The sequence below is a fragment of the Cydia pomonella genome, chromosome 6, assembly GCF_033807575.1.
Source record: "Cydia pomonella isolate Wapato2018A chromosome 6, ilCydPomo1, whole genome shotgun sequence".
NCBI lineage: Eukaryota > Metazoa > Arthropoda > Insecta > Lepidoptera > Tortricidae > Cydia > Cydia pomonella.
Window position 1 is genome coordinate 12,545,113 of NC_084708.1, and position 15,954 is coordinate 12,561,066.

The 15,954-nt window shown below is 34.8% G+C and overlaps 1 protein-coding gene across 9 annotated transcripts in view; it reads left to right on the forward strand.

The window, feature by feature from the left end:
- LOC133518986 (potassium voltage-gated channel subfamily KQT member 4) overlaps positions 1-15,954 on the forward strand; it is a 109,818-nt gene that overhangs the window by 81,913 nt on the left and 11,951 nt on the right. For 6 of the 9 annotated variants that reach the window (XM_061852815.1, XM_061852821.1, XM_061852819.1 and 3 more), the window contains 5 exons: positions 809-907; positions 8,738-8,808; positions 11,337-11,464; positions 14,740-14,836; positions 14,906-15,207. In XM_061852815.1, coding sequence (XP_061708799.1) covers positions 809-907; positions 8,738-8,808; positions 11,337-11,464; positions 14,740-14,836; positions 14,906-15,207 — 697 coding nt within the window. Of the gene's footprint in view, positions 1-808; positions 908-8,737; positions 8,809-10,136; positions 10,265-11,336; positions 11,465-14,739; positions 14,837-14,905; positions 15,208-15,954 lie in introns of all 9 variants that reach the window. The other 3 variants (XM_061852813.1, XM_061852816.1, XM_061852817.1) reach the window with 3 other exon arrangements.

The following is a 15,954-nucleotide window of genomic DNA, read 5'->3' on the forward strand; positions in this document are numbered from 1 at the left end:
TAAGCATAAACAGGGCATGGAATGTATATTAGTATAATCCGGAGATTTGTACAGCTACGTATTTATTAAATAGTATGAGTTGACACCCTAAAAGTTTTGGTCCAATCCTTAAAATGGAGACAGTAAGGCTCCGCGACTCTTTCCAGTGGGATTTACTTAACCCTGTAATCAAAATAAGATGAAAGAAAAATCCTTCTTAGCATAAGCTTTAAGGGCAGGGAACGGCAAATTACTTCTGATAAGATTATTATTACCGTATTAGCATCATTCTAATCTGTCTTGAAGAACTTCTTTCGTTAGAATATTATGTATATTACGTATATCACAACAAAACAATATTTATATATTTTTGTAAACGAATCATAAATACTTTGACGATTTTATAGCTAGAAATACTAACCTGTACTGTTTTTAAAACATAAACTGGCTGCTTGCATAACACTAGAACTTAGACGGTTTAATAAAACACGTGCTGTACCATTCTAAGGAAAGATATGAATGACATCGACTTATTACCTGGAACGCTAAATTTATCACGTGATATCATTATATGTAAACATTCGGCTGACAGACAGACAGGCGGACTGTAAATGTTTCATTATTGCAAAAGCCTGGATGTTTGGATTTGGACATAATTACTCATTAAAACATAAATTAAATGGAAATAATGGACATGTTGTTTGCAAAATTGTATTGTTTTTTATAAATGAGCCAGGTTACGGTGTAGTTGAGGCGAGTTAAGGGTAGAGGCTCGTGCAACGGAGGCTTAGTTGGAGTAGTGTTGAAGTGAGCGTGTGTGGGTTGGCAGGCGCGACGAACGGGCGCACGGCGCGCGCGCGGCCCGGCAACCCGGCGCACAGCGAGGACTCTGTGGCCGAGACGCAGCTCTCCAAGAAAAACTCCGACGGTAAGAAGACCACGGTCCGTTTTGCAAACGCCTGTAAAACAATAGAATTCTTTCCGTATTAGAAACGCTGTTCGTCTGCAATATGCTCTGATTGTCGCTTTCCAGTAGCAAAAGTATCTTCCTATAGTGTAGCTTTTACCTACTGGTATTTGTGTGTGTGCGTGTGTGTGTGATATGTCGTTTGACTAGAAAAGCATTTAATGTAGGCACTTATCGGTCACATAGTTACTAACTACAACTCTTCACTTAAACTGTTCCTCAAAATTCATTACAATTGTGTTAAAATGGACTAACTCTGTCTTTTCTATTGTGATCACACTAGGGTTCCCAACCGTACTATATTATATAGTATTGTACTATATTTTGGCTCTCTGTACTATATACTGTTGAAAAAATATATAGTACGCTAAAATACTATATTTCCGACATCCTTCTAATTTGTTCAAGATCGATTATCAATTTAATTCTAATCAAATAAAATTATTTCAAGTATGAAGACAAAATGGCGTGAGGAATGCAACAGGGCTGACATAAATTTAATAAAAAGTGAGCTATTATATTGTCATAAATATTCAGTATGAATTTACTGATTCGTTGTCTCATTTTATTAAAAATTAGACATTACTAAAAAGTGCACAAAGCTCAATAAAAAATATAAATTTAAACTTTTAATAGATATTGTTATTAATAAGATTTTTTTTTACTCTTTATTATTACTGGGCGTATGAGATGACGAGTGAGCAGTTTTACATATATGACTAACTGATCAGTTAGCTGGAGTCTAGGAATAGGATGATTTTGATAACAGAGAGTGGTCTACACAAAATGAATAGTTAAGAGGCCGTTATCGATTTTAGTCGCAACAATGTCAAATTCATAGATTTAGTCGATGAAATTGTACAACTTCTGTTAACTATTAGAAATAACAAGTACTGGTTTCTATTAGCGCGTCTTGTTATCTTTAATTTTTTTTAAATAGTCTCATTTAATTAGTAATGATTGTTTTTCTGCTGGACGTTTAGGTAAACGCGCGTAAAGCACTGATTTTGTTGATCTTATTTGTAAATTTCGTAAAGTTTGGACTGCTAAAAATGGTAATTTTGTATTACACATATCCTGTACTTCAACTTTAATAAACTACTTTTTTGTTATTATAAATTTGAATGAAAGTTAGACGTAATCAATTTTCTCCAGAACTAACTTCAAAACAAGTGACAATTTCTCTGAAAATCGGCTTAATTTCAACGTAATTTTGATACTTGAACAATCTACTTACTTTACTTTTGTACTCAATTACTGTCTCCCAATTTGTGCCGCTGTGGCTTTAGCTGTTAAGGTGCAATTGTAAACTGATTAAATAAATAAACAAATCTACAACATTTGCTAAAACTGTTCTTATGCATAATTTTGTATAATTTACTACCATAGTTTTTTGATGAATTATTAAAAACTGTCCCTTCTCGTCACATATTACCGGGGACGCACGCTTGCGACCTCATTATTAAAGGCAAGATGAGAAGACGTGCTAATAGAAACCAATACTTGTTATTTAGATATTGCGTAACAAAAGGAGTACAATTTCAACGACTAAATCTATCAATTTTACATTTTTGCTCTAAAATCGTTACCATAACTAATCTTAACAGAGTGCTAGTAAGTATGATTAAACATATATTACAATTATATTAAGCATTTTATCTAAAAGTACTATATTTTTTTGAAATGTACTATATTTTTAATGCCTTATTCTGGAAAATACTATATTCCACCAAAAAATAGTTGGCAACCCTAGATCACACTGGCTTGGTTTAGATGTAACTCTACTGATATTCCCTTCAATCAAATCATCTAATAGTTATAAATTAAATTGCACATGTATGACTAGATGTTTCTACCAATAGATACATATAGTGTGTAGCATTGTATCGTGATTGACTAATTCGATAAGCATGACGCGTCTCATGGACGGACAGCGTAATGAAATGACAGACGTTTGACGTACGATTACTGTCGTGTGGTACTCGGGTGCCCGGTGCCGCGCACGCCATGCGCCCTATGGGAAGGGAGGCGAATAGGGGAATTTTCGGTAATACTCGAGCGTGGCAGTTTAAGATATGAGAGATACCTTAGACCTAATAGAACAACCTTGTAAAGTATTTAGCTCTATATGTAGTGACGCGCGCCTAGGATAGACGATCAGATTAGTAAAAAAAATCGATAGTCTGAAATACTCGAGCGCGTCAGATTAAGATATTGGGGGTTGATTTTAGTGTTTTAAGACTATATTTAACTAATCTGACGATAATTCCTTGACGCCGCCGAGTTATAGGGTCGCGAACTTGTAAAAAAAAACGTTAATCCGGCATTCTCGAGCGCGATTTTTTATTTTTTTATTTTGAAGAATATAATCTAAAACTTACTAAAACTACAAAATCTGCCGGTTTCCGCATGACCGGAAGTGTGGAGGAGCCATTTCGTCTTCCGAAAAACGCGTTGCGGCATATAAGTCGCGAACGATACATTTTACAAAAAAAAGTTTAAAAAAACAAAAAAGGTAATTTTATTTTACACAAAAAAGGTCTCTTTACTTTTTTGTCCAAAGTTAAAACTTTTTGACTTGAAGCATCATAAAAACTCAAACTCCCGGTTTTTTGAGTATATCTCGAAAACTGAGGGTGTTAAAAAAATTGATATGAAATAACGATGATTAAATTATGTGACTTTTATTATATCTCAATTTTTTTTTTCTAAAGCTTCTCGACAATTTTCGTGGACTCGGAAAAAGTTACGCGTATCTGTATACAAAAGTATTATTAACATGTACAGTTTCATGTATGTATATTATTCAATAGCCTGTTGATCCTCAAATTGTTTTTTGGACGTACCGTAAGCAAAACGAAGTGAAGAATTGAAGCAAAAAAGAGCAATTTGCCATAAACATGTAATACAGACTGAACGAGAATGACACTGAGGACAGCAATGACGAGACGCTTGATTCAGGTAAATTTTTGTACTTCTATAATATTCTCTCAACAAAATTACTGAATAGAAATAATTGTTACGGATGTTGCAGGCACTCAGCAGGAAAGAATGAGCAAAAATGTAAAGGTCATACATAACAATACAATTATAATACAATTTTTATATCATTTCATTTTTTTATACAATAAATAATACAATTCGTACTACATTTCATCTACATTTACGTTGATTGCATCTATCGCTTTATTGTCATTCTTAAAATCTCCGTTTTATCAAGGAGAAAGAAAGGAAAAAAAGAAACCAAAAAACCTTTTTCGGTCAGATTAAGAAAACCCACCAACATTTTTGTCAGATTAAGAAAATATGCTTTCAGGATACCGAGATAAACCTCCCCTATGAAAATCTGACGCGCTCGAGTATTTCAAAAAAACTTTTTTTTTTGCATTTTCAAAAATTCATCGTAACTTATCGTCACGCCGAAATCTTCAGTTTTTTTAAACGGAGCTTCCTTGGGGCCTACTAAACACCCCTTCCAAAAATCTGACGCGCTCGAGTAAATTTTTTTTTTTTGCATTTTTGACTACTTTATATTCCTACCCCCACCACGCAAACCGGCAGATTAGTATACCGTTGTTATCAGAGGCACTTGGGGCATACGTAGTATGAATATCTGACGCGCTCGAGAATGCCCAAGTAACTGATTTTTTTTAACATTTTTGAAAAACCGTACACGCCATACCCACCGCTAAAATGGTTTTTACCATACGAGCTTTTCTTTTCGAAATTATTTTATCTTTCGATTTTGATAGGTCTCGACGGCGCCGTTGAATTACGCCATTTAGCTACCTCGCCTCCCTAACTACTATCTAGGTTTACCAGACGGCAGGAAATTTCTGACATTTAAAGGTCTTTGGTTGAAGAAACTGTGTATGAAACGCAGTAAATAAAACTTAAAAAATTATTGAAATACAGAATAATAGAGAGGTACTGAGAAATGTTGTCATTGTCAGTACCTAACTATGAAGATTGTATCTGGTAATTCTACTCGGATTCGTTGTTCAGCGCTGCTAGTCATCGATTTCGCGTAATATTCGTGTATTGATGTTGACGTATGATGATATTGATGATAATGATGAGTATCGACCTACCGGTAATGACTCATTACCGGTAGGTCGATACTAATGAGGCCCTGCTAGACAAAACCCATTTGCAAATCAGACAGGTTTACAAGGCCGTTTCTAAATAAACTTGGCTTGGTGTACTATCCGGATATAATAATCTTTATAATTTACCACTCGCATATTATTTACATAAATACGAACTTATCGGACTACAAACTCGTATTATATGTACTGGTAATAATTGTGCATGTATTGTACAATGTAAAATCACAGGTACAGTGAAAGTTATATTGAAATGTAATCTTTTGTTCGGTCAACGTACGATAAATGCAATAGACAAAAGTTCTAATAATCCGGTAAAAAAAGCTGGAAATCCAGATACAAGCCAAGTGGCTTTCCCTATCCGCATGGTAGGTTAAAGCATATTTATGATATTAATATTATTAAATCTTACTACGAAATAATATCGTTTTTGTAAGCTAGATGTTCCGATTGACCTTTTCAATATTACGAATAACAACCTATATTCGCCGTTTTAATGGGATTTTACACTAATATTCTATTATCTTCACACCTTCACACAAAGTATTATTTGTTTATGGAGCGTAGGCACTAAACTGGCTTTGTTTTTGTGACAGCAAATAGTATAGTTAATTATTACTATTATTAGGTATATTTATACCAAACATTAGGTATACTTACATAATAGTATTTAATGGTGACAGCTATTTTGAATTCAAATTACCTTAATTATAACAAAATATATTTCATCAAAGCAATCGCCAAATTATTCGAATTATGTTACTTGTTTTTACGATTAGATAATAAATAATTGTTGTTAAGATATACTCTCTACTATAATGTTAATGGCACAATGGTCAAGCAAAATACCCAAAACACAGGATTAATTAATATTAACTATTTTTAGTGTTTCGTACAAACCTTTGTTCACGGATCACTTCGGTCTTACAAATGGGTTGAATGCGTTTTTCTCAGAGACCGTTTGAAGTAGATAGCTAAAATTTGGTACAGTTATATAATAGAAATGACCACCACAATGTAAATAAATAAGTCAAAACCGCTTATTTCTCATTTTCTATAGTTTTTGTGAAATATTCTTATATTTTACGTACATTTGTTATTAAATACCTATTTTTATCCACCGGCATTACAGAACCGCAGTTTGTAGCATTCGGCGTAGCAGGTGCTACGCGAAGGGTGCGCGTAGCACCAATAGGAATCTACGAGGACAGTGATCTATTGGACACGCGCTAAATGCTAAACAAAATCATGCGATTCCTTCACTCTTAATTACAAAGATTTGATATTACGGTTATCGCAAGTCACAAGGCATATACATATCTATAGATTAAAAAAACCTGTATGCAACTTTCTGTTTTATATTGATTGAAATAACTGTATAATTTTATTTTATTGAAACGAAATTTAAATTGATTATAATAAAATGGGTAAGTTAACAACTATTTAAATGTATATGGCGCTCTTGATAATGGTGTACTCTTTTTATTATGGAATTTGATAGCCGATCTAAGCCAATGGTACATGGCGATGGAAGTCGTCAATGCCATAGACAGTCAAATTGACATACAAATTTACCTTCCCCACTGTTTTAATTGTATCCAACATCTATGTTATGTCCCCATAACGAAACAATGGTGTTCCGGACATTAGGGAGGCGTGCGCGGAGCCGAATCCAACACGTAGAGGCCCTTTTGACACTTAAATGAAATGTAAGGGATACACCGAGCCGATGTTGCCCTTGCCCGAGTCATACGCAGAGGTAGCACCTGCCATGGTGTAAAGACTATTGAGAGTTGACGGAATCTAAAATGAACTGCGAAACTTGCGAAAGCGATGGACTAAATACTGGACTATGGGATAAAACAACCGGACGGTACAATTATTTTTCTTCTTTAAGGATATAAGTTGTAGTGAAAATAGATTTTTCTCGGTTTTTTGAACTTTATAATCCATAAAGCCGAGCAATAAGAGAGGGGTGGAGTGGAAATTTAAAATTAATAATGTAAAAGCTAAGTAAACGTAATGTCTCACCATAGTATGATTTAGCGTTTCATGAACTATGAACGAATTTCTGACTTTAAATTACTTTTGAATTGCTTTAGTGCAATTTGTATCATACAAGCATTAGAGCACCACTAAAATATGATCGGTTGAGTTTATGTAAGAACATTGACACTTATTGTATATTAGATTTTAACCACGACTTCGTTTGTTTGGATTATTATATTGGTTGTTGTAATTCTACTCGTACATGAACTTTGTGCAGTTAAAACACATGACATTTGGGTCACAAGGTCTCATATATATTCCCTTTTTTTCGATACAAACTTTCAATACCTTTTTTGGGATTTTGAAAATTGATCTTCTAAGGAGATTCTTAGAAGGTAAATTTTCAAAATCCCTACTTTTTAAAAATAAAGTTAATTAAAATATCTTCTCCTAATTGTTTTATAACGGTGTGATTTTCACCGAAGTTTAGTCCCTCTAAAAATGTTAGCTACCAACACAAACTTTCAAACCCTTTTTAACCCTATTAATCAGTTATTCAATTCGTTCCCGTTACAAACTTCCACTCCCTTAAGTAAAAAAAGTAAAAACCGCTCAAATGACTTGTGTTATAATATTGTGCCTTCCTACGAATTTTCAAGTCTTTACTCAAACAATTTCGTTCCCGGTTCCCGGTACAAACATTCAACCCCTTTTTCACACCTTAGGGGATGAATTATCAAAAACGCTGAAATTACTTTTCTAGCTATCTAATATTGTGTCTTCCTACGAATTTCAAGTCCTTTACGTACTCAAATCGTTCCCGTTACAAAATTTAAACCCCTTTTATCTCGCTTAGGGGAATTTTTTTTTGAACACTGAAATTACTTGTGTTATAATATTATGGGTTCCTACGAATATTCAAGTGCCTCACTCACAAAAAAATCAGTCCAGGTACAAACTTTCAACCTCTTTTTCACCACTTGGGGGATGAATTTTCTAAAACGCTGAAATCAGTTATCTTGTATTTTACTAAAATATATTTTTACTAAGTTTCAAGTTCCTACTTTCAATCCCCTTTATAACCCCCTTTGGGGTGGAATTTCTAAAATTGCTTTTTATTTGTTGTACACAATATAGATAGATCCTAATGTCTTGAGTCAGTCAGGACATACGCATTTGTAAATAGAATATTGATGAAAACTGAATTATTCATGCCTAAGCAATACTTTATCTTATCAATTTCAACGAAATTAATCTAAGTTTTAACTACGTCATGACGCAACGCAACAAAACGGAATAACAGTGAAAATGTAACGCATTTTGTGTTGACCGTGAGCCAGTTAAACAGCCCTGAAGGCTATATGGACTTTTTTATTACAGCTCGTCACATGCGTCACGGCTTTTGTAAAAAAAGTGACGATTCCAGCGAAGTACTAAAAAGTTTGTGCACTTTGATATACATGAATTAAGGCATAACTCGAAACTATAATTGGATATAAAGCATCATAGTAGCAAGCAATGTGTTACAAGTAAGCAATGTCACGAGCTGTGAAAAAAATGAGAATTTGCGTCCTTGAACTGTTGAAACTAAATCGCCCGCACCTTCATCCAGTGAGAATGCACACCTGTCCAAACAATTTCTAATTACAATGTTCTCTTCCTGCCCCATGACTGAAGACTAACTATTTTGGTACAGACGAAGACGAGGAGCCCCGCTGCGTGAACCTCACGCCGCGCCACAAGTCGGCGATTCGATTCATAAGAAAGGTATGTTAACTTCATTTGTATTTAACTGTATTTTGTAGAACAATAATAATCTTTTGCATCTACTAATCTTAAATAAGTAACATACGTTTTTTAGTAGAAATAAATTTACTGCCGCGTATTTGATACGCATACTAACATAACTTTAGGTACACATTTTACAAATGCAATTAGTAATAGATACTTGGTATTTTATGTATTTACAACATACCTCTAAAACAAACAAGTTAAGCTACTTACGGGTCTATATTATGCAGATAATTGGGTACTCACTTGATATGATAATTTCTTAAAATTCATTTAATTTATCTCTCAGTTAACAACGTCATGCTTAAGAAGATTTCAAAAAACTAATTAAGATAAAAACCGAAACAAATCTCTCAGAATCCAATACAAAAACATCACCTCACATAACATACAATTAGTACACAGTGGCTCGGATTTGTCGGAGGCGAACCTTTTTCGAGGGTGAATTAAATTACCATGTTGGATGATAAATTATCCCGAGCCACCCCTCGAGGGCACGAAATGTTAACGAAGACGTCACCCGCTCTTACCGCGAAAACCGTCTTCTATTATCACTCCTCAAATTAACAAATATATCGATCCGGTTCAATAGAGAGATAAACTGGGCAAACTATTAGATACAATTCACTCAAATACGAGGAAAATATAATGAGTACTCGGGAACGGAGCGTCTCCAGGCTCAGTGGCCCACACATACATACATTTATTATGAGGCTGTTCGTTCACACGGTCTTGGTAGCGCAAACAATCAAACTTCCATCCTCCTCCATCACGGGATTTGTCGGTTTCCCGCTTTGGCAGTAAAAGTCGTGAACAAATAACTATACATTTTTCTTATAGCTACACTACTCGTATTTATACTATCATATTATATTGCTGTTTGGTTTCTTTCTTTTGTTTTTTTTTTGTCGTGAAATAGTCTTATTTGGAAGCAGGGTATAAAAACTTAAATAATTAATGTATCCATATATAATCAATATTTATATAACCATAGTAAATAGAGTTGAAGACATGTTTAGATAAAAATAAAAACAAATAGAATGAACTAAAGAGACCGAATGACCGAAAGCCGAATTATCCACGACAAGCCTATCGCCTATTTTCCCCATAAGGACATTGTAGTTACCTATACTTACATACTTAATAAACTGAGCGCTATTTACATAGTACCTTAAGGATGTTAGGAAAAATCTATAGACGAAGTAGTTATACACATGTCAAAATGATATGTTATGATGTATATCGCTACAGTGGTGTTTGGTATTTCATACTTACTTTATATGTATGTTGTAAAATTCTGACAGATGAAGTATTTTGTGGCACGGCGTAAGTTTAAAGAAGCCCTAAAGCCGTACGACGTAAAGGACGTAATCGAACAGTATTCCGCGGGCCACGTGGACCTGCTGGGCCGAGTGAAAAACGTCCAGACTAGGTAGCCCGCTCACGCGTACGCTCGTACGCCTTGCACTTCACCGTTTACTATCTACTATATACCTACATTCTGTATCTTCCTCTCGTCTAGACTGTACCTAATTTGTCTTGTAATGTGATTTTTTGTAGTGGAATTTGGCCTATAACCTAATAATCCTATTGTAGCTAGTATGTGTGCAAATGCTCTTGCATAGTATGTGCATAATAATGTCCTTATACATATACGTATTCATCACCTGGACGTAAATACCCATGACCGCATGGCGCAACTTCACTGTGTAACGCCGAGCTCTTTGGTTTAGTGATATATGGCGACTAGTCATAGCCAGTCATGAGCTTCAATTCTACTTACTTCCTGGTTCAATCAACATCTTTGATATAGTGGGAATCTAACTGTAGATTAATAGGTACTTTCACAATCTTTACTTAGATGCAAATATTGCACAAACATACGAAACACGTACCTTATTAAAGCATTTTATCAAACATATCTTCTATATTTTATGCAAATTATTCTACACCATCTTCATTGTGCCGTTAAGTAGGTACCTAGTTTTATACGAAGAAGCAGATGTAATAAAATCTTAAGTAGGTTTACATTTATATTTGTTACATCAATCCAAAATTCGAACGGATTCCATAATGTTGGACATATTAGTAGACATTTTCCTTTAAATAAAAAAACAAATGCAGGAGAAAGTTAATCTTTGCGCAATTGTAATATCTGGGAAAAGTAACATTTATTTGACAATACACGACATGACTACTTACTTACTTTACAACTCATCATATCTTTTTCTTCCACAGTCATAAAAGTTTGTAGGTTCCACGTACTTTAGTGACATCTGGCATTATCGAGGCAAATGAATATTCAAATCTATCTGAAACTAGGAATTGCGATATTTGCATATTCATTTTAAGTACAGACGACTTTCTCACATATTTCTATATAAGCTCTGTCCGTGTTTCTATGTATCCTACATCCTATATTATAACAGATACTAAATACAGTGATACAGATATAGTATGTTACCTTCCAATTTTAGAGAACGAAATGTTTTGTTTCCGTGTAGCTCAAGTATTTTGTCGCTCGCAAGAGATTTAGAGAAGCGTTGAAACCGTACGACGTGAAAGATGTGATAGAACAGTACTCTTCAGGGCACGCCGACCTTCTAAACCGCACAAAGAACCTGCAGTACAGGTGAGGCGAGAGGGCCGGGCGCCGCCGCCGCGGGGCCGCGGGCGCTCTGCTACGAGTAGGGTTGCAGCTGCTGCACTCATTGCTGCCATGTATCAAGTTCACGCGCGCCCGCTGCCCCGCCACCCGTCGCTCCACCGACGTCAATGCTTAATTCATTTGCAGTCATTGCCAATTGCCACCGTTACATCATTCGATGTTACACCATAACATTTTAGAAAACCACAAGCAAATATTAATTAACAACTTTTTCATCTCTCGAGCATTCATTAACTACAGCATGGTGGCACTAACTGGTAACTGGCAAACTGACATATTCAATATTTAAATAAAAATACTTTACAGTATTAGTAGTTAGAGTAGGTAGATGTGTATTTCTGTGTGTAGGTTGATTTTTAAATGTTAATTATTTATATAACAAATTAATAACCAATTTAGTAGATCAACTACTCGTATAAATGTATAGGTAAGTAGGCAGTAAAAGTTCCAAATATAATAATAGCTAAAAATAAAAAGCAATTTTCCTAATTAACTAATAGCTAAAGGAAACGCAGTTCAATAAAAATAAATAAATATATAATTACACAAATCGACTATGTCCTACAGTAAGCTCGCTCGGCTTATGTTGTAGGTACTTAGACAACGATATATAAATACTGAAATACATAGAAAACATCTTTGACTCGAGAATAAATATCCATGCTTATCACACAAATAAATGCCCTAGGATTTTAACCCGGGACCATCGGCTTCATAGGCAGGGTCACTACCCACTAGATCAGACCGGTCGTCAAAACTTCTTAACTTTTAGATTTAATCGCAAATGTAATCCGTAAAAAGACTATAAAATAGTACGAGTATAATAAATAGTTTTACGATCCCTGGCTGGGCTGCAAACACCATAACTTTTCGTGTCTTTGGCAAACTGACGTCCACAGCAGCGCGTAATTAGCTTAATTATCTTCTAATGAACAGTAGCCTACCAACGACGACCAATCGATTTTACATTAACAGGTTATCCTGTTTTAATATTTTATTGATACTTAAAACTTGTTTTACTAACTTACTAAGGAATATAATATATATGATATGCTTAGCGTGTGCTCAACTCGATGCCATTATGTAATAAATAATGTGGCGATTGAGTATCGTATCGTTATTAAGTGGAATATGATCCATGATCCGAATACTGCAAGTAAAAAATTACATATTAAATAATTAATATATATAAATATACTTCTAAATAATTATCTACCTCTTTAAGCGGTCCCATTTCCCCAACCGTTAGCAATTTAGTTAGGGAAGCTAGGAGGTTACATGCGCTTCATTTTCATTGCTTGGTGTTTATAATCCATCTTCCTACTTCAAAATATTGACTGCAGAAACTGCTTTGCACAGCATCCAACTCACTGCATTAACTTCTTATAGAGGCTGCATTTGTAAACGTACGCTGTTATGCTTTGCACCAACACTAATGCATGAAAAAATATATGATTTTTAACTTTCTTTAACATTATCATGTCTATAAATCTCTTTCAGTGTGCTATTTGGCTTCAACTTCACCAACTAAATACTTGTTATCTGACCTGATACTGACATTTAATTGATCTTGAGTGACCATCATTGGTCACTGATCAGCCTAGAATAATAAAACTAAAACAGCGAATTATCAGTTTTAAAAGGGAAATCAATTATTTAGTTGTTGTCCCAAAAAGCATGTAATTGCTTTAACACCAGAGCGCAGTTACTGGAGACTGAAAGAGCCAAATAACTGTGCTTTCTTAATCTTAATTATTTGGAGGGTTCGCTATTTAGGATAAATTTCCGTGTAGTGTTAGTGATGTGGGGATTTCATGCACCTATATATATTCATAATTCAGTTATAGAAAAATAAATGAGATCATCAAATAGTGATTATTAACTATATTGCCCCACCACGTATAAAAACCGTAAGAGACATTGGAAAATCAGTTTTATTTTGGAATTTATTGCGCGAGAATTCAGTGAACTATCAAATGAGTTTTCGAATTTCACCTACGGGTGTTATGCGTGGTATTACGAGTAATCGAATAATTTCACATGCATTTTTTTCAGTCAATAGTGGGTGATTCTACCGTTTCGTGCGAATTGAATGTTCCTAAAGACGATTAAGTATAACTATTAAATTAAAAATTTAATCCGTTGGAGAGCTACTATGCCACAGACAGACTGACAGACAGACAGACATACAAACAACCATTGGTTGACGCCATATACAAACATATGGCGCCATATACAAAACTTTTGTAAAGTAAGGCCGTGGCTGCATTACAATTTATTGTTGCATTATACACATATTTTTAGTTTCATACTAAAACTGCAATGTACTGCATAAAAACCTCGGTCGCACTCCCGATTCAAGTCCTTCAACAACTGTAGGATGTTTATTTTTAATTAAGTACCTACAATAGAAAAGTCCTCAATTCCGAAATGATAGAATCACTAAGAAATAATGCGTGCCGTCTGTGAAATAACCTAAAAGCTATTAGTATTTTTAACGACAGGGTATCTGCGTAAGCGACTAAAACAACTTTGGTTTGTTCCATGTTGGCATCAGGTAATTCAGATATATAAGTACCTACGTTTCATGTTTCAAATCAGTCAAGTAGTTACGCAGGTACGTTGTTAGATTGATTGGGTGATCATCAACTTATTATAAAATTATATGAATTAAAAATGCGAAAATGTATTCCTTTAGTAAAACTCCTTCAGAGAACGCTCCATATTTTATCTTCGGAAAATAAGAGACGTTACATAACTTTCAATGCTATATTAATGAGCTATCAGTGCAGTATTATCAGTATTTTAATATCAGTATTCTTAGACCGATTAATTCTGTACATTGATGAGAAGAATAAGGTGATGACTGGCACCTAGGACCGAACTAATGACTTTTTAGCTTTTAGTACGTTATCTACTTACATCATTATTGTATTTCTCTTAAGGAAAAACATTTATTTTTTTTTTACTTATTTTTTTGTTTTCATGTTGGTTTTACTTATTTTTACCAGAACCCTTCCATTTAATACCCATTTTGAGGGCGTTGTGTAATAATATGTACTATAACTAAGTACTTTGTATTGTTATTTTGATAATCACTCAACTAAGATAAGAAATTCTTGTGATTCGTAGTTCTTTTTAGCTGTTTCTTAACGCATCTTTCATGCATATATAACTAACCTAATTTATAAATAATGAACAAGTAACATAATTTTACACTATCTTTTAATAAACTTCAGATTAGACCAAATACTTGGCAAGCAAGGATCTAAAGCGAAAGACGTCTACGCATCTAAAATCAGCCTAGCTTCCAGAGTAGTTAAAATTGAAAGACAAGTAAGTAATTGTAATTTATTGTTATTATGTTAATTAGTTGAATCGGTATTTATAAATATTTTATTTCAGGTAGATGATATAGAAAGTAAGTTGGATCATTTGTTAGAATTGTATGAAGAGGACAGAAGGTCCTCGAGAAGAATAGGTAGTTCAGGAACCGGCGGCGGGGAGGGCGGAGCGAGCGAGAGTACGCTGGCGCTGCGCACGCGCCCCGCGCTGTCCGACAAGCAGTGCTCGGAGCCCAATTCGCCCGTATCGCGTACCTTCGAGCCGGCGCCCGCGGCAGCCGCGCCCGTACCGCACAAGCGCCCCATGAACAGGGGCTATTCTGATCTAGGAACTAGATTCATGAGGAAAAAAGTTATAGTCAGGTAAGGGTGCACGTATTTATCGTTGTTAAGTTAACATTTTCACCGCTACAGCATGGGGGCTACGCCGTAGCAAGCCATGTGTTCCCACAGTGTATCAAAATTGGCAAGTAAATGTTGGGATTAGTCATGCGAGTCAGTAGTAGGAAAACTTTTTAAGAAAATATAAAACGAAAATTTCATGCATGAAGACGCATTATTGCAGAATTACACGCAATGCAAAATAATAAGATAATGAATGAACTACCTTTAAATTATTATTACGAGTGATTTTGTCGTGAGAAAATATATAATAATATGGTGAAATAAAATTGTGAGAGCTACTGAATCGACATAAAGCAATCTGCTTACTCCATATCGGAAACGATCCGCTTGGCTATTTCCACGAGCATTTCCTGATTGCCGCAACATACATAACGCCCCCCGAATATTTTTGATCCCGTACTCTCCAATAAAACGATTCAGAAACGCTATCTACGCATTCTGGAGACATTCTAATTGTAATAACAGGTTACGAATTTGATCTGGATTTGTTACGGATAATACGAGTATGTGTCAGTATCAAAAGTGGCGTTCTTGGTTGGCCACTTTGACACTGACACATCATATACATAACAAGTCCCATCAAATTCATAACCTGTTATTACAATCACAATTCGCCTATCGTAAATAACTCGTTATTATCCTGACATGATTAGGATAATTAAGAGTTATTTCTTGACCGTCATTTTTTATGCACATAGTTTGGAA